General features: G+C 50.4%; 1 protein-coding gene across 4 annotated transcripts; it reads right to left on the minus strand.

Moving 5' to 3' along the window:
• Positions 1-957: 957 nt before the first annotated feature.
• On the minus strand, positions 958-15,981 carry Kifc1 (kinesin family member C1). Of its 4 annotated transcripts, none has more exons than XM_057751315.1 (11): positions 15,892-15,981; positions 8,776-8,913; positions 8,587-8,686; positions 7,478-7,531; positions 6,888-6,947; positions 6,314-6,711; positions 4,408-5,187; positions 3,282-3,572; positions 3,118-3,191; positions 2,943-3,018; positions 958-1,150 (listed from the first exon to the last, which is right to left on the minus strand). In XM_057751315.1, exons 2-11 carry the CDS (start codon positions 8,800-8,802, stop codon positions 1,106-1,108), a joined length of 1,905 nt encoding a protein of 634 aa, XP_057607298.1. In that variant the 5' UTR covers positions 8,803-8,913; positions 15,892-15,981; the 3' UTR covers positions 958-1,105. The 4 variants fall into 4 exon arrangements, with proteins under 4 accessions (XP_057607298.1, XP_057607300.1, XP_057607299.1 ...); XM_057751317.1 differs by lacking the exon at positions 15,892-15,981 and adding an exon at positions 15,702-15,843; XM_057751318.1 differs by lacking the exons at positions 3,118-3,191; positions 15,892-15,981 and adding an exon at positions 15,702-15,783 and having other exon boundaries at positions 1,116-1,150.
• Between the last annotated feature and the right edge of the window lie 3,930 nt (positions 15,982-19,911).

Raw genomic sequence — 19,911 nt, forward strand, 5'->3', positions numbered from 1 at the left:
CGCCCCATGCCACATCCGTTAGCTGCCCCGCCCCCGTGGCCACTCCAAGCTCCGCCTCCTCACACGGCACCGCCCTCCCCCATTCACACTTCCTGTCGCCCCACCCTTTGCGCACGCGCGGCCCCGCCTGGGCGCTGCACCTGGGCAGGCAGCCACACCTCCCGCCGCGAGAACCCTGGTGTGACTGAACTCCTGGGCAGTGCAAAGGACGCCGGGGCTAGTACCGAGGCGGTGACGTGTCCACGGGCAGCCAATGGACAGCGTGCGGCAGAGAACCGTAGTTCGAACCGTTGGGCAGGGAAAGGGAGAGAATGTGGAGCGCACTGGCACTCACACCAGACAAGGACATTTCTATCTCTGGCTGGGCCTGGTGGTGGGCAGCTATGGATACAACTTCCTGTGCTGAAGGATAGAAAAGGGGCATCGGGACAACCAAGGTCCTGGCTAAGTGAGATGCCCACAGCCTCACTCTGAAAACACACGGCAATGGACACTTCTACTAGCTTACAGATACTGTTCACGGTGGTGGCACGCACCTTTAATCCAGGCGGATCTCTGAGTTCAAGGCCAGCCTGGTCTACAAGAGCTACTTCCAGGACAGGCTCCAAAGCTACAGAGAAACTCTACCTCAAAAACAAACAAACAAAAAAAACCCAGATATCTGTTCACAGTACCTTCCTCTAGCAGCTACTCGTGTTAACAAGACCTTCATACAGGCAATGAGGGCTGGAGAGATGGCTCAGCTGTTAAGAGCTCTTTTACTGCTCTCGCAGAGGACCCAGGTGCTGCTCCCAGAACCCACCAGCCGCTCACAGCCCTAATTCCAGTTCCAGAGGACTTAAAGCTCTCTTCTGAATTCAAGGGGCACCAGACAGACACATGGTGCTTATGCGCACACACCCAGGCATAATACATAATAAAAAAAATCTAAGATTAAGGAAAATGTCTTAAGCCTGCAACAAAATGTCTTTATTTGATAGTTAGGTACATCATGTTGTCCACCAAATAAAAGCATCTTTCACACACACACCCACCAGGTACACACACACCAAAACACAGACACATGCACACTCGCTTGCTCAGGAATCAGGTGCTGGCTCCAGCTTCATTTCTTATTAGCCTGAGCGGTACCAATAACACACTGGTTCACCTGTGGACAATAAGGTTACACAAGATCAAAGTTTGCAAGGTAACTGGAACAACCTGTCCATTCCACCCCTAGCCCTGACGCTGGGCTGCCCTCTGAAATGCCGAAATAGGGGCTATGAAAGTAGGCTCAGCCTGGCTTCCCTTAAAGATAACTGTCCCATGTTCACTAAGCCTGGAGGAGGTCAGAAGCCTAAAGAGATGAAGCCCTATAGTGCTGGGTAGTTTTTATGTCAACCTGACACAGCCTAGCTCTCATTTGAAAAGAGAAAAACTCAACTGAGAAAATGTCCATCAGATTGGCTTATGGACAAGTCAATTTGTGATTGATACAAGAGGACCCACAGCCCTCTTGTGGGCACTATCACCCAGGCAGGTGGGTTCTGGGGTGGTAAGAAAGCAGGATGAGGAGCAGCCCAGCACTCAGGAGGCAGAGGCAGGCAAATCTCTGAGTTTGAGGCCAGCCTGGCATGCAGCTCACGCTTCCAGGACAGGCTCCAAAATTATAGGAGTGTTTTGTCTGCATCATATGCATGCATGTCTGATGCCTGCAGAGAGTGTAGCAGATCCTCAAGTTAGAGTTAGGGATTTGTGAACCAACATGTGAGTGCTGGGAACTGAACTCAGGTCCTCTCCAAGAACAGCAAGTTCTCTTAACCACTGAGCCATCTGCCCAACCTGTACATCACTTTAAAGCCGCCTCCCTCCATTTTGAGTCAGGGTCTCTGTACGTAGCCCTGGCTGTCCTGACACTAGTTCTGTGGACCAGGCTGGCCTCAAACTCAGAGATTTGTCTGCCTGCCTCCCTGTGCTGGGATTAAAGGTGTGAGCCACTACCACCTAGCTTGGGGGCTGTTTTTCAGAGCAAAGTAAACAAAGGACAAAAGTGCAGACATAGGGAGGGAGTCAGAACACAGACAGACACATGTACATAGGGAAAGAGTCAGAGCACAGACAGACACATGTACATAGGGAAAGAGTCAGAGCACAGACAGACACATGTACATAGGGAAGGAGTCAGAGCACAGACAGACACATGTACACAGGGAGGGAGTCAGAGCACGGACAGACACATGTACATAGGGAAGGAGTCAGAGCACAGACAGACACATGTACACAGGGAGGGAGTCAGAGCACGGACAGACACATGTACACAGGGAGGGAGTCAGAGCACGGACAGACACATGTACACAGGGAGGGAGTCAGAGCACGGACAGACACATCTACACAGGGAGGGAGTCAGAGCACGGACAGACACATCTACACAGGGAGGGAGTCAGAGCACGGACAGACACATCTACACAGGGAGGGAGTCAGAGCACGGACACATCTACATAGGCTGTGTGGCCATTTCTTCTAAAAATATTAATTCAGATGGCAGCAGTTAAAAATGGAATCAGTGTGCAGTACCCAAGATGCCTATCAAGTTTTAATTCTGTTTGGATAGATGTGCCCCAGCCTAGAAAACAGGAGTCATGATGGAGATGCCTCTAAACAGCCAGCTGACATATGGGCAGGTGTGGTGCTTTAAACGAGAAGGCCCCCATAGGCTCACACATTTGAATCCTTGGTCCCAGTTGGTGGACCTGTTTGGGGAGGATTAGGAGATGGAGCCTCGTCAGAGAAGTGTAGTGGGGGTGGGAGTCTTTGAGATTCCAGTCCCAGTCTCTTTGTTCTCTGTCTCCAACCCCATTCACCTGCCTTCTGTTGTGCCCCATTGCCATAAAGACCATGAATTTGAATCCTCTAAAACCATAAGCCCCCAATAAACTAAGACAGCAGGATAGCAATAGTACCTTGGAGGCAAAGCGCAGTGAATTGAGAGACTCGGAGACATTCTCTTCCAAAGGGGAAATGTTCACAAACATGAGCCTGTGGAAAGAGAAGGCCACGCCAGCATCAGTGGTCCGCACACCAGCCGCAGAGGCCGCAGGCCGAACGCGCAGCCCCGCAGTCTGTCCTTCTACTCACATCTTGGCACTGCCACCCAGCGAGTTCTGCAGCAGGTAGGTGAGCTTGCTGTTTCGGTAAGGTACGTGAGACTCCTGAAGGGCACAGGCAGTTAGGCCAGGACAGGATCTCCACAGCTCATGGCAGCCAGCCCCTGCCTTACCTGCCCATGCATCCACTCCTACCTTATTGCTCAGAGCCATTATGACCAGTCCCAGTGTAGACAGACTGCTGTTGATAGCCTGTGTTTCCCGAAGACGGTCACGCTCCCCAGGGCCTAGGGCTAAGCCAGGGTCTAGCCGCTCACTCCCAGCCAGGTCTATAAGGTTGAGGGGAGCGCCACACTGCAGGCCCCGAGCAGCATGCTCTCCAGAAATCTGCAGCTGGAACACACTGTGACTGCGTGACGATCTCTCATTCTGGGCAGTGCGGGCCACAGCCCGATTCTGGCGGGCCAAATGGAGCAGAGCCTCCACCTGTGGATTGTATTAGCAAGGCGTAGAGGCAGTCACAAGATAGGCCATGCTGATGCCGGGCGGTGGTGGCGCACGCCTTTAATCCCAGCACTTGGGAGGCAGAGGCAGGTGGATCTCTGTGAGTTCGAGACCAGCCTGGTCTACAAGAGCTAGTTCCAGGACAGGCTCCAAAACCACAGAGAAACCCTGTCTCGAAAAACCAAAAAAGATAGGCCATGCTGATGGAAGTCTGATAATGATCCACCCCTGCCCTCTTGGAGCAAAACCAGACTAGCAGCATGAATACGAACACATTCAGACAGCAGGCTGGGGCGGGACTATTGTCCAGGCCTGCAATGCCAAGCACTCGGGAGGCTGAAGCAGAACCAAAAGTTCAAGGGCTCCTTGAGAGACGAGAGACGGGGAGTTCTAGGCAACTTGGTGAGGCCATGTCTCAAAATAAAAACTGACTAGGTATGGTGGCTTGGGCCTATAATCCGCAGCACTCAGAAAGCTAAGACAGGAAGATTGTATTGAGTTCAGAGTCAGCCTGGGCTGGAGTGCAAGATTCTCAAAAGGAATAAAAGGACAGCCCAAGTGCATCCCTGCCTGAAGAGCACCAGAGCCCTGAGACAAAACAGCCAGGTAACCATCATGGTTGGGGTGAAGAACAGGAAGAGTCCTGATGCCCCTGGGAGGCGTCTAGTGGCAGTCGCCCCTCAGATGCACCACTTGTCTCTGCCCCTTGCAGCTAAGTCTAGTGACACCCACGCTCGCAGCCCATCCTTTGTCCTTTGTATGCTCTTGTCTACCCCCCCTGCCCACTTCTCCCACTCCAGCCCCCACTCGCCCTCACCTCTTTTTCACAGGAAACAGGGACATAGCGTGCATTGGTGACGGTGAGCTCCTCACTCCCTGGACCTGCTCGACGAATCTCACACTCGCCCCCTTGCCCCTTCCGGGTCCCAGTGGCCAGCAGGTCTCGGACCGTCTCATTGTAGATCTCTACGTAACTTGCCACAAAACTGTACGTCCAGCCCTGGCCACCCATCTCCTGGGCCACGGAGAATAGATGCCGCAGGGCCCGAGGGATCAGCCCCTCCAGTTGGGGGTCTCCCCCAGGCCCACCCTCCATAGTGAAGGTCTTGCCACTGCCTGTCTGTCCATAGGCAAAGATACACACAGGGTAACCATCCAGTGCTGACTGGACAAGCATGGAGATCTCCTCAAATACTTCCTCCTGCTTGCTTCCTGGTGGGAATACCCGATCAAAGGAGAAATCATGGCGGGTAGTGGGTGCTGGTGCCCCGGTCAGGGTGGCACGTCGATCATCAGACCGTGAGACGCTAAGGTGGGTAGGGGGATCAGAGGGTCCAGCAGGGCCATGGGGAAATAGGAGGAAGCCAGGGGATGGAGTGGGCTCCCCTGCAAGGACAGGGCGCACCCGGCAGAATACCCGGATATTGCCCTTGAGTTCCTGCAACTGGTTGTGGAGTCGACGGCGCTCCATCTCCAGGCCATGCAGCCGGTCTCCTTGTTCAGCCAATAAGGTCACCTGGGCTGCGGTCTTCTGCCGCAGAGACACCACCTCTGCTTCGCTGCTTGACAGAGCGGTTTCTGAGGCCTGTAACCTCCTCTACCCAGAGCAGAGGAACAGAAGGTGGGGTACAAACAGTAATCAGAACAAGGATTATGTCAAAATGGGGTAGGTCTCTTGTTGCATGGTTGTCACAGTCTGGTAAAAAGGTAAGAAAGTCAGGCAGTGGTGGCACACGCCTTTAATCCCAGAACTTGGGAGGCAGCCAGCCAACCTGCTCTACAGAGCTAGTTCTAGGACAGCCAGGCTACATAGAGAAACCCTGTCTTGAAAAACCAAAAAGTAGCCGGGCGGTGGTGGCGCACGCCTTTAATCCCAGCACTCGGGAGGCAGAGGCAGGCGGATCTCTGGGAGCTCGAGGCCAGCCTGGTCTACAAGAGCTAGTTCCAGGACAGGCTCCAAAACCACAGAGAAACCCTGTCTCGAAAAACCAAAAAAAAAAAAAAAAGAAAAGAAAAACCAAAAAGTAAAAAATAAAATGCAACCAGGTGGTGGTGGCGCACACCTTTAATTCCAACACTTGGGAGGCAGAGGCAGGCGGATCTCTGTGAGTTTGAGGCCAGCCTGGTCTACAAGAGCTAGTTCCAGGACAGGCTCTAAAACTACAGAGAAACCCTGTCTCGAAAAACCAAAATAAAATAAAATGCAGTAAGAAAATGGGTGTAGAGCTGCTTGGCCTACAGAGATCGCTCAGTGAATAAAAGCATCAGTGTGAAAGCCCTGAGTTGAAACTCCCAACATGCATGGAAGAAAAGCTGGGCATGGCTCCATGTACCTATAACCCCAGCAGATCTGGGACCCTGCTGGCTAGCCCAGCCAAAACAGTGAGCTGCAGGTTCAGTGAACCCTCACCCCTTGCTGCCAAAGAGAGAGAAAGAAAAGAAGGTGCGGAGCCCAGCACTAGGATAGGAGTGTGAAGGGCTGGCCAGGAGACGCCAGAGTGGCTCAACAAAGGGGGACGTGCTATCAAAAGTGCCAGACGTGGGCCTTGAGTCATTAGAGACAGTAGTGCCAGCTAACTGGAGCTCGCCAGACTTCATGGACACAGGAAGAGGGAGAAATGCCGGAGATGTGAGCAGGTAGCCTCAGGAGATGGAAGGCCTCCTGAGGTTTCTGGGAGCCTGAGGAGGGGAGGGAGGCAGCACTGTGAGAGTCCAGCCCTTACCTCTTGCTCCTCCAGGTGGGTGGCCAGTGCCTTCTGTTCCTCCTGCAACTCCAGTTTTTCTTTCTGGAGCTCCTGAACCAATCTCTCCTTGGTACCCAGGCATTCCTCCAGCTCCAACACACGGGCACACAGAGTCTCTAGCTTCTGCTGGCTCTGCTCAGCCTGGGTCCGAACACTGGCCAGCTCCCTTGCCAGGGTGTTCCGCTCTGTCTCCAGCACTGTGGCCTGCTCTTGGGCTTCTTTGAGTTGCTCCCGAAGCCCCTGGTTCTCCTGGTCCAGCTTCTGAGTCTTCTCCCGATAGCGTTTCAGCTCTTCATTGAGGTCACACAGCTGGCCCTTCAAGTCCCAGGCAGGACGTTTACCGGGTCTCTTCCCTGCCACCATTGGGGCAGCTGATGCTGACAAGGCACAGAAGAGGCATGGGTCAGGAGTCTGCCTCTACCCACAGGCCTTTAGACCTCACACCACATCCATCTCTCTCTTCTCCAGACAGGAAGGCAGCAGATCTTTTCTGGGCACTCACCACCTCAGCTTCCCATCCCAGCCTCTCACCCAATGTTTATGTGTCACCTACTGCCAGGCTTCTGGGCAGGAGCGGCAGGAGCAGCAGGAGCGGCCTTCGGGTTCTTCAGCACTAGAGAATTAGAGTTGACATGGAATCATAGGTTGGACATGCTAGGACACACCTGAGAGGTCAAGGCTGGAGAATTGCCAGTTCAAGGGCAACCTGAGCTCTAGTGAGACTCAAAAGAACAAATAAGCACAAAGGCTGAGCAGTAGAGAACAATGATGCGCGCTCTCTCTCGCTCTCTCTCTCTCTCTCTCTCTCTGAACCCAGGCTTGGTTTCCATCATCCCTGTCAGGAGACTCAGAACCATCTGTAACTCCAGCTCCTGAGGATTCAATACCTCTGTGCATATATCTGCTCATACACATAAAGTAAAATTAAAAAAATAATAGATCTTAGATCTTAAAAACAAGCCCAAGGATTGTGTGTGGTGTGACTTCATGGTAGAGCACTTCCTGACATGTGCAAGGCCCTGACTTGCTCCCCAACACCACCCCTCCCCTACAGGAAAGACGCGCAGGACCAGAGCTCCTCAGCAGCCACTCTCCCTCACAGGGACCCAAACCCCTGGTCAGCCCCACCTTAAGCACTATTACCTGAAGCAACAGTAGCACAACCACGAGGTCCTGTCTTCTTAGGGCCTTTCTGAGCTGTCCAAGGATGCAAGAGAGGAAAAAGTAAAACATCCACTGCTGTGGGACTCCATCAGACAACAGCCTGCCAGATACCGGCCCACAGTGGGCACGGGCTCATGTACTCTAGTGCAGATGAAGAGTGTGCAGCCCTTTCTGCTGGATTCTGGTTCCGTTCCCAGCGCACACGGAGGACTGCGGATTGCTGCTCTTACTGTGAGTTTGTCCCCAGGTAAATAAACCTTTGCTATTGCTACCCTCCATTCTGGGCTATTGTGGAACTCTTCGATACGGCTACAGCCCACTCTTGGGTAGCATACAGATACATATCTCCAGAGTTAGAGAGAACTCTCCTTGTGAGTCTCCAGTCAGCTCCTAATGTCCCTTGTAGGACCAGACAAAACTCACTATACCAAAGCTTAGCCAATAAAGAGTAGGCAGAGCGATGCACGCTACTCTTCGTGTCTGCGTTCACAGCGTGTCTCCCCAGACTTCCCAAGCAGAACGGCTACCCCTTAAGAGCTAGACTTCGGAGAAGAACTTCACTTAACAACCTTTGTGCCTTTGAAATTCTGAGCCAAGGGGGCTGGAGAGATGGCTCAGTGGTCAAGAGCATTGCCTGCTCTTCCAAAGGTCCTGAGTTCAATTCCCAGCAACCACATGGTGGCTCACAACCATCTGTAAAGAGGTCTGTCGCCCTCTTCTGGCCTTCAGGCATACACACAGACAGAATATTGTATACATAATAAACAAATAAATATTAAAAAAAAAAAAAAAAAAAAGAAATTCTGAGCCAAGGGGCTGGAGAGATGGCTCAGCGGTTAAGAACATGGACTGTTCTTCCGGAGGTCCTGAGTTCAATTCCCAGCAACCACGTGGTGGCTCACAACCATCTGTAATGAGATCTGGTGCCCTCTTCTGGGGTGCAGGTATGCACACAGGCAGAACACTGTATACATAATAAATAAATAAATCTTTTGAAATTCTGAGCCAAGTGAAAAGTTAGATAAAATTTGGAAAAAAAAAGAGAGCGGTTCATGCCTCACTCTTGGTCCAACCCACCCAGAACCCACCTGCAGTAGGGCCCTGTGTCTGTGACACCGTGCTGAGCACTGGTCCTCTGGGGCGGGATGTGTCAATTTTAGTCACTGCACCCAGGCCTCGTGTCCGCTTCTGGGGAGAGATAAGGATGGGGTTCCACAGTGACCTGTCCTTGTCCCTCCCCCCTCTTTCTTACTCTCTGCTCTCCAAATACATCTCACCTTTGCAGGTTCCAAGGCATCCTCCATCTGGTCAGGACCCCTTTTGAGTTTGCTTCCTGGAAGGGGCAGTCGGGAGGAGGCCTTGACCAGGGTTGTCTTCAGCTCGAAGTTCCTCTTCACTTCCAACAAAGGGGGTCTCTGTTAGAAAAAGAGGCTCTTAAACCAGGACCAAGCTGGGCATGGTGGCACATGGGAGGCAGAGGCAGGCGGTTCTCTGAATCTGAGGCCAGCTTGGTCTACAGAACAAGTTCCAGGACTGCCAGGACTAGGCAGAGAAACTCTATTCTAGAAAATCAAAACAAAAGACAGGGTCAAAGCCCACAAACTCCTCCTTTTTGGAGCCCCCCAACCTTAATTTTCATTATTGACTATCAGTAAGCATTAACTGAGTTGGGCTGTATGCCAGTTACACAGTGCAAAGGGATGGCGAGCATACGAGGAGTGGGGCTACCTGCAGGGAGAGCTAGAGTGAGCTGCCATAGCTACAGAATGATATCCTGGAAGACACAGTACAGCCAGGAAGCCAGCAGACCTTTCTAGTTAAAGCTAGGACCATACAGTAAAGGAGAGGGTCCCTTGTCAGGAGGAGCAGGCTGTTTACAGAGTGCCATTTTAAATGCATCTTCTCTAGGCACCACTATTAACTACTTAATTCTGCAAACGGGGGAAGGCAGACACCAACTAGTGGAGGTTGTTAGACCCCCTCAGACTGCTGTTAGCCACCATGTGGACGGTAGGAATTGAACTCAGGTCCTCTGCAAGCCATGTGTGCTAAGCCATCTCATCAGCCCCTCAGCTTGCTCTCTTATACATCCGTGGCCTTATATATCACCACCTGTCTAATGATGGTGCCACCCATAATGCAATCTTCCCACATCAGCATAAATCAAGACAATTCCCCAGTTAAAGTTTCCACCACTCAAGTCCAAATGGATCAAAGACCTCAACATAAAGCATATTTAACAAGTGGTGCTGGCATAACTGGATATCTGGAAAACTGGATATCAACATGTAGAAGAATGAAAATAGACCCATATCTATCACCATGCACAAAACTCAAGCCCAAATGGATCAAAGACCTCAACATAAAGCCAGCCACATTGAACCTTATAGAAGAGAAAGTGGGAAGCACACTTGAACGCATTGGCAGGGAACCACTTCCTAAATAGAACCCCAGTAGCACAGACACTGAGAGAAATAATGAAAAAATGGGACCTCCCGAAACTGAAAAGCTGCTGTAAAGCAAAGGACACAGTCAATAAGACAAAACAACAGCCTACAGAATGGGAAAAGATTTTCACTAACCCCACATCAGACAGAGGTCTGATCTCCAAAATATACAAAGAACTCAAGAAATTGGTCACCAAAAGATCACATAAGCCAATTAAAAAAAATGGAGTACAGACCTAAACAGAGAACTCTCAACAGAGGAATCTAAAATGGCTGAAAGACACTTAAGGAAATGTTTAACATCCTTAGTCATCAGAGAAATGCAAATCAAAACAACTCTGAGATTCCATCTTACACCTGTAAGAATGGCCAAGATCAAAAACACTGATGACAACTTATGCTGGAGAGGTTGTGGGGAAAAGGGAACACTTCTGGCCGGGCGGTGGTGGCGCACACCTTTAATCCCAGCACTCGGGAGGCAGAGGCAGGTGGATCTCTGAGTTCAAAACCAGCCTGGTCTACAAGAGCTAGTTCCAGGACAGGCTCCAAAACCACAGAGAAACCCTGTCTCAAAAAAAAAAAAAAAACAAAAAACAAAAAAAAAAAAAGAAAAGAAAAGGGAGCACTTCTGCATTGCTGGTGGGAATGCAAGCTGGCACAACCCCTTTGGAGGTCAGTGTGGCGATTTCTCAGAAAATTAGGAAACAACCTTCCTCAAGACCCAATAATACCACTTTTGGGTATATATCCAAAGGATGCTCAATCGTGTTACAAGGACATGTGCTCAACTATGTTCATACCAGCTTTGTTTGTCATAGCCAGAACCTGGAAACAACCTCAATGCCCCTCAAAGAATGGCTAAAAAAATAATTATCACATGTACTTGCTCATAGGTGGTTTTTAAACATAAAGAAAGCCAGCCTACAAACCACAATCCCAGAGAACTTAGACAACAATGCGTACACTAAGAGAGACTTACATAGATCTAATCTACATGGGAAGTAGAAAGTAGAAAAAGACAAAATCTCATGAGTGAACTGGGAGCATGGGGACCTTGGGGGAGGATTGGAGGAGGAAGGGGAGAGGCAGGGAGGGGAGCAGAGAAAAATGTAGAGCTCAATAAATATCATGGAATAAAATAATAATAATAAAGTTTCCACCACACATGCTCTCAGGATCCAATTCAGGTGGTCAAGCTTGGCAACAAGCGCCCTACCTCTCACCAGCCCTTTAAGGTACAGTCGGATGCAGTCTTAAGGATGAACAGTTTGGGCACATGGAATAATAGCACTGTCCTGTTCAGATCAATGGGACACCAGAAAGGAAGGAGGAACCCTGCAGAGGGAAGGAACTGCTGGCTGGTGTTGTGATTACAAGTCTGGACGCTCAGGGGAAGAGGCACTGTGAGGATCTGGAGTCAGGAGAACTGAACTGTGGATCACACGTAGCAGCACTCTCTGACCCTAGCACTCAGGTGACTGGGACAATAGGGTTATAAGTTGGAGGCTGGCTTCGCTGGACTACAAGCAAGATCTTGTGGGGAGAACAAAAAAACAACAAAACTGAGCACTTGAAATCGATTAGAGGTAGGAGAGAGAAGATGCCTAGCATCCCATGCAGAGACTGTATTATCCATCCACAGGGGCTGCGAACATCTGCCACCCAGCAGACATGGAGGAGTGGTGCACCCCAAATCCGTGCCTTCTCTGTGCATATTTTCTAGGGTAACTGCCAAACTCTTGAATCGTACTGAGTGCCTGGGACAGAACCTAACTCACTGCATCACTAGATGTATCACCTAGCCTTTGGGCACCAGGGCTGCACGCTGATGGGACTCAGTGAGACTGTTTGCAGGGTCTGAGCATTGAACACAAGTCCCTGGGGAAAAGCAGGTGAGCATTAACAAAGCTGGCGGAAGCCAGTGTTGGTGTGATTAGGAACTGACTGGGGTTGGGTGTGCAGGAGCTAACGTAGTCTAAGCTAACCCCAGGGTGCCAACTACAGTTCATTATAACAGTGGAGGAAGGTCTGATTCAGTTCAATTGTTTTTAACTATTGCTCTGGAGCGGGGGCTGGGTATTGAGCAGAAACCTGAAGGTTTTGGGGGGAACTGAGAATTAGCCCACTGGCCAGAATCTATAGTCTGTCCCAAACCCAAATTGCTTGTATAATGGCTGAGCCTGGGTCATCAACCAGATGGACAGAAAGTATATACAGCAACTGAGCCCTTGAGGACAGATATGTTGATTTCAACACATTAAAAAGGGCGAATCTGGCGGGCGGTGGTGGCGCACGCCTTTAATCCCAGCACTTGGGAGGCAGAGGCAGGCGGATCTCTGTGAGTTCGAGATCAGCCTGGTCTACAAGAGCTAGTTCCAGGACAGGCTCCAAAACTACAGAGAAACCCTGTCTGGGGAAGAAAAAAAAAAAAAAAAGCGAATCTGGAAAGCGCAATGAAGCCTGGAGAGGGGTTCTGACTACGTAGCCCTGGCTGTCCCAGGTGTCGCTGACGGTGCGGGGAACTAGTCAGTTCACCTAGCAGTGAACTTAATGCAGGAGAAGAACTGAAACATTTAATGACACCTGCAGGTCATCAAAGTGGAATCCTGCAAGAATGAGTTGTGATGGCACAGAATGTGAGCCGCCTCAAACTCCCGCACACATTACAAAGCCTAACGAACCAAGCTGGCTTGGTCCGGCTTCAGGAAAAGAATCTTTGTAGGCGCAGCAGGTGCCTGTGGTTCCAGTTACCTGAGCGGGGGAAAGAGGTCAAGCTCAAGGCTGGTCTAAGCAACTTAGCTTGGCTGTGTTTACCAGAGCTGGAAAAAAGACAAAAGACTTTGGGAATAGCCCCTGAGTACTGCGTGCAACAAGAGCTGCTCAGTCTCCTGCACAAAAACAGAAAGAGACCAGCAATGTAGTTCAGAGGTAAGGGCACTGGCTGCCAAACGCAACACCTAAGTTCAGCACCCAGAAAGTTGTTCTCCGCCTGACCTCTGCAAGAATGCATGGCACACGTGTCCCCCACCCCCACAAGACTTAATACATAGCTTTGCTTTGCTGGAATAAACTTACAAGCTGATCGCCGCACCACGACTTGAATTGTATGGCGATGCACACGGACATGGGCCCGCTATGGCCGTCTCCCTCAGCTACTGTGCACTTCAGCTGACTTTGTGTAGAGGTGTTAAAAGCTGTCCTGGCCAGCAATCTTCAGTACATAAAAAACCAGGTCAGCCTCAGCTACACGGGTTGGGGGTGGTGGGCTCTCCTTGAAAAGCCTGTCCAGGAACTAGCTCTTGTAGACCAGGTTGGCCTTGAACTCACGGAGATCCGCCTGCCTCTGCCTCCTGAGTGCTGAGATTACAGGCGTGCGCTATCACCGCCCTGCCAGTGGTAGGTTTTTGTTGGATCTCTTTCCCAATTTCCATTAACTGCCACATACTATCTAATGACTGAGTAGTATCTACAAGCCATGTGCACACCAGGCTAAGTCATGAACGAGGTGGAACATGAACACGTGTGTAGATGACAGCGGTACACCACAATGTCAAAGAGGTTAGACACCCCTAACAGTAATGTCTAAAAGATGATGCTAGGGCTGGAGAGATGGCTCAGAGGTTAAGAGCACTGACTGTTCTTCCAGAGGTCCTGAGTTCAATTCCCAGCAACCACATGGTGGTTCACAGCCATCTGTAATGAGATCTGGTGCCCTCTTCTGGCAGGCAAGCATACATGGAAGGAATGTTGTATACATAATAAATAAATCTTTTTTTAAAAAAAGACGATGCTAACATGGTTCCCATATCTTTCTACAAAGAAAGTGACATCCCCCATTCCCCCCCCCAAAAAGTCAGGCGTAGCGACCAGACACTTGGCAGCAGAGCAGGTGCATCTCTGAGTTTGAAGCCAGTCTGATCTACATAGTCAGTTCTAGACCAGCCAGAGCAACACAGCTAAGACTCTGTTTCAAACAAACAACCTTATTGAAGATGAAAACCGTTATCTTTGGGGCTTGGTTTTTGTCCTCCAGTGACTTATGTATTGTGGACACCTCCGAGCACTATAAACGGTATTTCTCTCCCTTCTATAACGGCAGAGGCGGTGATCGACTCTCAGGAGCATTTAACATTCACTACAAGGAGACACACTCAACCCTTTCTCTCCAGAAGATCCTAGACGGAAGTTTTCCACTTGCTCAACCATACAATTAGTGTACAGAAGACACCACAATTTCCTCCAACCCCCAAAGCTGCTCTCTCCACAGTGCTCCCGGGCAGATACTGCCTTACACTCACTGCCCTGCTCTTTGAAGCAAAATTTCTGAAAAATGGTATCCAGAGCAGGGTTTCTCCACCTAAGGGTCGCCCCTTCACAGGGGCATAGCAAAACTACAGCTAATTGTTTTCCTTGTGGGGCCACCACAACATGAGGAACTTATTAAAGGGTCACAGCATTAGGAAGGCTGAGAACCACTGATACAGGACAGTCATTGCATTCAATTATATCTTCTAAACAAATTTCACTTCCATTGTCCCCCAAACTGCCATCCTCAAGCTGGGCAGTGGTAGTGCATGTTTTTAATCCCAGCACTTGGGAGGCAGAGGCAGACAGAGTTCTGGACTAGCCTGGTTACAGAGCAAGTAGCTTCATGATTTCATAATATGTTTCTTTTCTTCATTTGTTGAGACAGTGTATCGCTGGCCTGCAACTCACTCAAACCCTGTCTCAGCCTCTTCCGGTTGACCTCAGAAAGGTTTTGTTGCTTTTGGCAGGCAGGTTTTTGGATTAAGCGTTCCTGGGTGCTTGCCTAGCACCGCAGCACCAAGCTCCTCCTTCCAGCCTTTAGTTCCTGAGCGAGCATCAGTTAATGGTTCTCCTCCTCCTCCTGGCTTTCTTTCCCTGAACTCGCCTAAACCCTTTCTCAGCCGGCATTCACTGCCTTCCTACAGAGTTATACAGCTTACTGACTTCTGCCTCCCCAGTGAAGATCAGCTCAGTGGTGGCTGGGATGTCTGTCTCCCACATAAGTACAGCTGTGCAGGACATGCAGAAGATGATCTGCAAGTGTTGCATCAACAGATCCGAGAAACCTCTGGCATTTTTATGGTCACCTGTCACAGTGTCTCCTTTTTGGCTGAGTGTACCAGAAAGTCTCTCCAAGTTGAATGCTGACTGTGGATCAATCTAAGCTGAAATATAGTAAGCAAAGAGTGCAGGCTGGCGTTTCCTGTCACTAGAGTTCAGAACGTTAATTGCAACACATACACCTTAGATGGGTGCGAGAGGAGTGGGTACCCATAAAGTATTCAAACAGTCTCACTGGGCAAAAGAAAGAGATGAGAGAATAGTAAGTCCTTTATATAGATCGCCGCATATCTCCCCTCCCTTCCTCCACCCTGATCCAGCAGCAATGAGAATCAACACAACAGAGCACCGGCAGGGATGTGCCTTGGGACAAGGGCCAAGGCCTCTCGGAACCCTCGCTTCTCCCACAAGGCTATCTGTAAAGAACTGAGACGCAGAAATGCGTCGTATCCGCTTGACAATTCGAAATGGAGAATGCTGGAGATAGCTAAGCGCCTGCACGACGGGGGCGGCGGGCCAACATCAATGCGACCGTCTTGGGCGCCTCGCTGCCTGTCGCCTGCACGGCCTCGGCCGTCCCAGTGTACGTCCGAGACTGTACGGCCCTCCCCTGGCAGCCGGGCATGCATGCCCCGGGCCTGTCCCCAAGGCGCCTCCGCAGCACTCACCTGCGCCTGCATGTTCATTGCGGTCCGCACAGGACGGGATGCAAAGGAAGAGAACAGGGGGACGGCGCCCCGGGACCCGCGTCCTCTCACGGGCTCGTGGGACGCAGCCCGAGCGACAAAGGGGCCTGCAACCGGGCCACCTGCCACACCCGCCACTTTTGAATTTCAAACCGCCGCGCCGTGGACTCACCGCTCAGTCCGAAAGGGCCAATCCGCGCCGGCGACACGGCCGCGAACCAATCACAGCGCCCTCCGCCTGCGGGGCTCCGCCCTCTCGGCGGTTCTAGTTCCCGTCACCTCGGCGCCGGAGAACGGGACCCTGGGATTCCACTTCCGTATCCGCTTTTCCTGGCCCCTCCCCTCCTGGACGCGGAGCGCGCTGCACTTCCGCTGGGTTACGTCAGACGTGCGCATGTGTGGAGGAGTCCGGCAGGGGAGGGGTCTGCGGGGACGGACGGCAACGCGCACCTGCAAGGGCGCCCCCCGCAGCGCCGGGGAGGAGCGAGCGCCACCTAGCGGACTGTGCGGGAAATGCATTCCTCATCGCCTACTCTCTGGACCGGAGACGCTGCAACCGGGTCGCTCAGGTTCGAAAAGCGGGAGCTGCTTTGATAGCGCCAGCCTGTCTCCGAGGAAAAAAGTGGAGGTCTGGCGGTATGACAACAGGTGTAGCGTTTACCTAGAGTGCTGAGACCCTGAGTTCAATCGCCAGCGTACGAGAAAAGGAATAAGAGAAAGGAGGTGGGAAAAAGCACGAGAAGGTGAGCAATCAGAATACAAGACTCTTGCAGTGTGTTCTCAAATATCGTGCAATATGGTCGTAAACCGGGCGGTGGTGGCGCACTCCTTTAATCCCAGCACTCGGGAAGCAGAGGCAGGCCTATCATTGTGAGTTCGAGGCCAGCCTGGTCTACAAGAGTTAGTCCCAGGACAGGTAGGACTGTTACACAGTGAAACCCTGTCTCGGAAAAAAAAAAAAAAAAATCAGATCTCTGGGCAGGGGTTTACAACTTGATGTAAAGAAACATACTATTGCCGGGCGGTGGTGGCGCACGCCTTTAATCACAGCACTTGGGAGGCAGAGGCAGGCGGATCTCTGTGAGTTCGAGACTCGAGACCAGCCTGGTCTACAAGAGCTAGTTCCAGGACAGGCTCCAAAACCACAGAGAAACCCTGTCTCGAAACACCCCCCCCAAAAAAAAAAGAAAGAAAAAGAAAAAAGAAACATACTATTTATTTATTTGAGAAAGGGTCTCTCTCTCTCTCTCTCTCTCTCTACAGAGAGCCTGGCTGTCTTGAAATTCACTATGTGGACCAGATTGGCTTTACAGAGATCTGCTCAGCCTCCTGAGTGCTGGGATTAAAGGCGTGCACCACCACCGCCAGGTCTGAATTTGTCTTTTATTGAAACCTGCTTTTTGAGTTTATCTTTCTTAGCATGAAGCCTGACAGCAAGGTAAACGTGCTGGTGAGTTTTTCCATATGCAATGGGCTGACCTGGCAGCTGCAGCCTTTGGGGCGGGGCTGGCTCAGGTGGGCTTGCTGCCGTTAAATTGTCGGCTGACGCTAGAGCTCCCCTGTCGACGCAGTCACAGGTGTCCGAGAAGGATACATTAGAACAGGAAGTATAAACCAAATGGCCTCTGTATCACTTCGAATGAGAGAGGTTTACCCACAGCTAGCCTGCGATCCTCCACAGTGAATCATCTCTGGACGGTTTGTGGGGGGCAGAGGTCGGCCTTCAGCTGTCACACTGGGCAGCATCGGCCTTTGGCAGCCAGACCAAGAAGGGCTAAGAGACCTTTCTGTGGAGGAGGAACATAGGAAAGCTAACCCATCTTGGTGAGGCTGAGCAGGACAGTCAACCCAACGGTCTCCTTAGTTTGACCAGGGCCCTGCCAGCAGGAAAGGAACGGGGAAGTTCTTTGCCCAGAGGTCAGTGTTCCTACGCCTCAAGGAAGCTCCAGGTGAAGTCAATTGCTGCCCATCTTCTTTGGAAACTACCTCAGCTGCTTGCTACCAGAAACGGGTATTTTGTCTACCAGGGAATGCCCTTTGCATTAAACATCTTAAATGCACATTCAGAAGATTTCTCTGAGGGGTTTGACGGCTGTCGTCTAACCTATTAAGTGTACCTGATTTATTCATTTATTTATTTATCTTTGAGACAGGGTTTCTCTGCATACTCCTGGCTGTCCTGGAACTCGCTTTGTAGACCAGGCTGGCCTTGAACTCACAGAGATCCTCCTGCCTCTGTCTCCCACGTGCTGGCCCCCACCCCAACTGGCACACACACAGCCCCCAGATCATCCCAGATCAGTCCTGGTCCCTGTGTGGTGTCTAGGAGGGATGGAGTCTCTCAACCAGGGTCCCCTGCCATCTAAGCAAAATACACACATGGAGGGGGAATGAGTTCCCTGAGGTGCATTCCCTCTTCCCCTATGGGCTCTAAGCAGTCCCAGAGAAGGGGAAAGAAGTTCCAGTACTTCCTGTTTGACGATCTATGTCTTCACTTCAACCATTGATCTGCATAAGTGGAAAACAAAACCCACCATTTTTTGAAAAAAGTAGATAATCAGTGGCTGGGGAGATGCTCAGAGGTTAAGAGCACCGGCTGCTCTTCCAGAGGTCCTGAGTTCAATTCCCAGCAACCACCTGGTGGCTCATAACCATCTGTAATGAGATCTGGTGCCCTCCTACATATAGACAGAGTACTATATGTAATAAATTTTTTTAAAAATATTTATTATGTTTACAATATTCTGTCTGCATGTTTGCCTGCAGGCCAGAAGAGGGCACCAGATCTCATTACAGATGGCTGTGATCCACCATATGGGATTCCATGCTGGGAATTGAACTCAGGACCTTTGGAAGAGCAGATAATGCTCTTAACCTCTGAGCCATCTCTCCAGCCCCCATAAATTTCTTTTTTTAAAAAAAAGTAGATAAACGGCCTTTGGGTGGGGTGGGTGATGCAGAGGGTGGGGGTCACTGCTGGACAGTGCAGCCTGGACAGGACAGACTTTCCCTTCTGTCCACCAAGGAAACTTTAACCAATCTTTGCTAGGTCCTTTTTTTTTTTTTTTTTTAATATTTATTTATTTATTATGTATACAATGTTCTGTCTGTGTGTATGCCTACAGGCCAGAAGAGGGCACCAGACCTCATTACAGATGGTTGTGAGCCACCATGTGGTTGCTGGGAATTGAACTCAGGACCTTTGGAAGAGCAGATAATGCTCTTAACCTCTGAGCCATCTCTCTAGCCCCCATAAATTTCTTTTTTTAAAAAAAAGTAGATAAACGGCCTTTGGGTGGGGTGGGTGATGCAGAGGGTGGGGGTCACTGCTGGACAGTGCAGCCTGGACAGGACAGACTTTCCCTTCTGTCCACCAAGGAAACTTTAACCAATCTTTGCTAGGTCCTTTTTTTTTTTTTTTTTTAATATTTATTTATTTATTATGTATACAATGTTCTGTCTGTGTGTATGCCTACAGGCCAGAAGAGGGCACCAGACCTCATTACAGATGGTTGTGAGCCACCATGTGGTTGCTGGGAATTGAACTCAGGACCTTTGGAAGAGCAGATAATGCTCTTAACCTCTGAGCCATCTCTCTAGCCCCCATAAATTTCTTTTTTTAAAAAAAAGTAGATAAACGGCCTTTGGGTGGGGTGGGTGATGCAGAGGGTGGGGGTCACTGCTGGACAGTGCAGCCTGGACAGGACAGACTTTCCCTTCTGTCCACCAAGGAAACTTTAACCAATCTTTGCTAGGTCCTTTTTTTTTTTTTTTTTTTTAAGAAAAATTACAGACAGCTGATAAAGTGGTTTCCTTTGTCACCTAGTTGGCCCCAGAGAGCAGAAACAAAGTTATGAAAGTTAAAACAATTTAGGTCCCAGTTGCTGGAGACAGGCCAAAAGGTGTTTGACAACAGAGAAATGAGCCGGGCAATGGTGGCACAAGCCTTTAGTCCCAGCACTCAGGAGGCAGAGGCAGGCGGACCTCTGTGCGTTTGAGGCCAGCCTGGTCTACAGAGTTCCAGACAGAGAAACCCTGTCTCGAAAAACCAACCAAACAAGAAACAATAGAGAACTGACTGGAACCAGACCTTTGCATAAATTGAAGTTACCGTCACTTTCTCTGACAATGAGACACAGACCTAGAAAAACTTTTGGTGTCTTGGTTGGGCCTGGTGGCACACCTTTAATCT

The sequence above is a fragment of the Chionomys nivalis genome, chromosome 19 (genome assembly GCF_950005125.1).
Source record: "Chionomys nivalis chromosome 19, mChiNiv1.1, whole genome shotgun sequence".
In the NCBI taxonomy this organism is placed as follows: Eukaryota; Metazoa; Chordata; class Mammalia; order Rodentia; family Cricetidae; genus Chionomys; species Chionomys nivalis.

Bases quoted from the DNA above. Each gene is read 5' to 3' on its own strand.
- Kifc1 (XM_057751317.1), bottom strand. The intron at 8,687-8,775 runs GTGAGATGTATT...ATCTCTCCCCAG, and splicing joins ATGCCTTGGAACCTGCAAAG to AAGCGGACACGAGGCCTGGG. The intron at 6,712-6,887 runs GTAGGTGACACA...GTGCCTTGTCAG, and splicing joins TCCTGCCCAGAAGCCTGGCA to CATCAGCTGCCCCAATGGTG.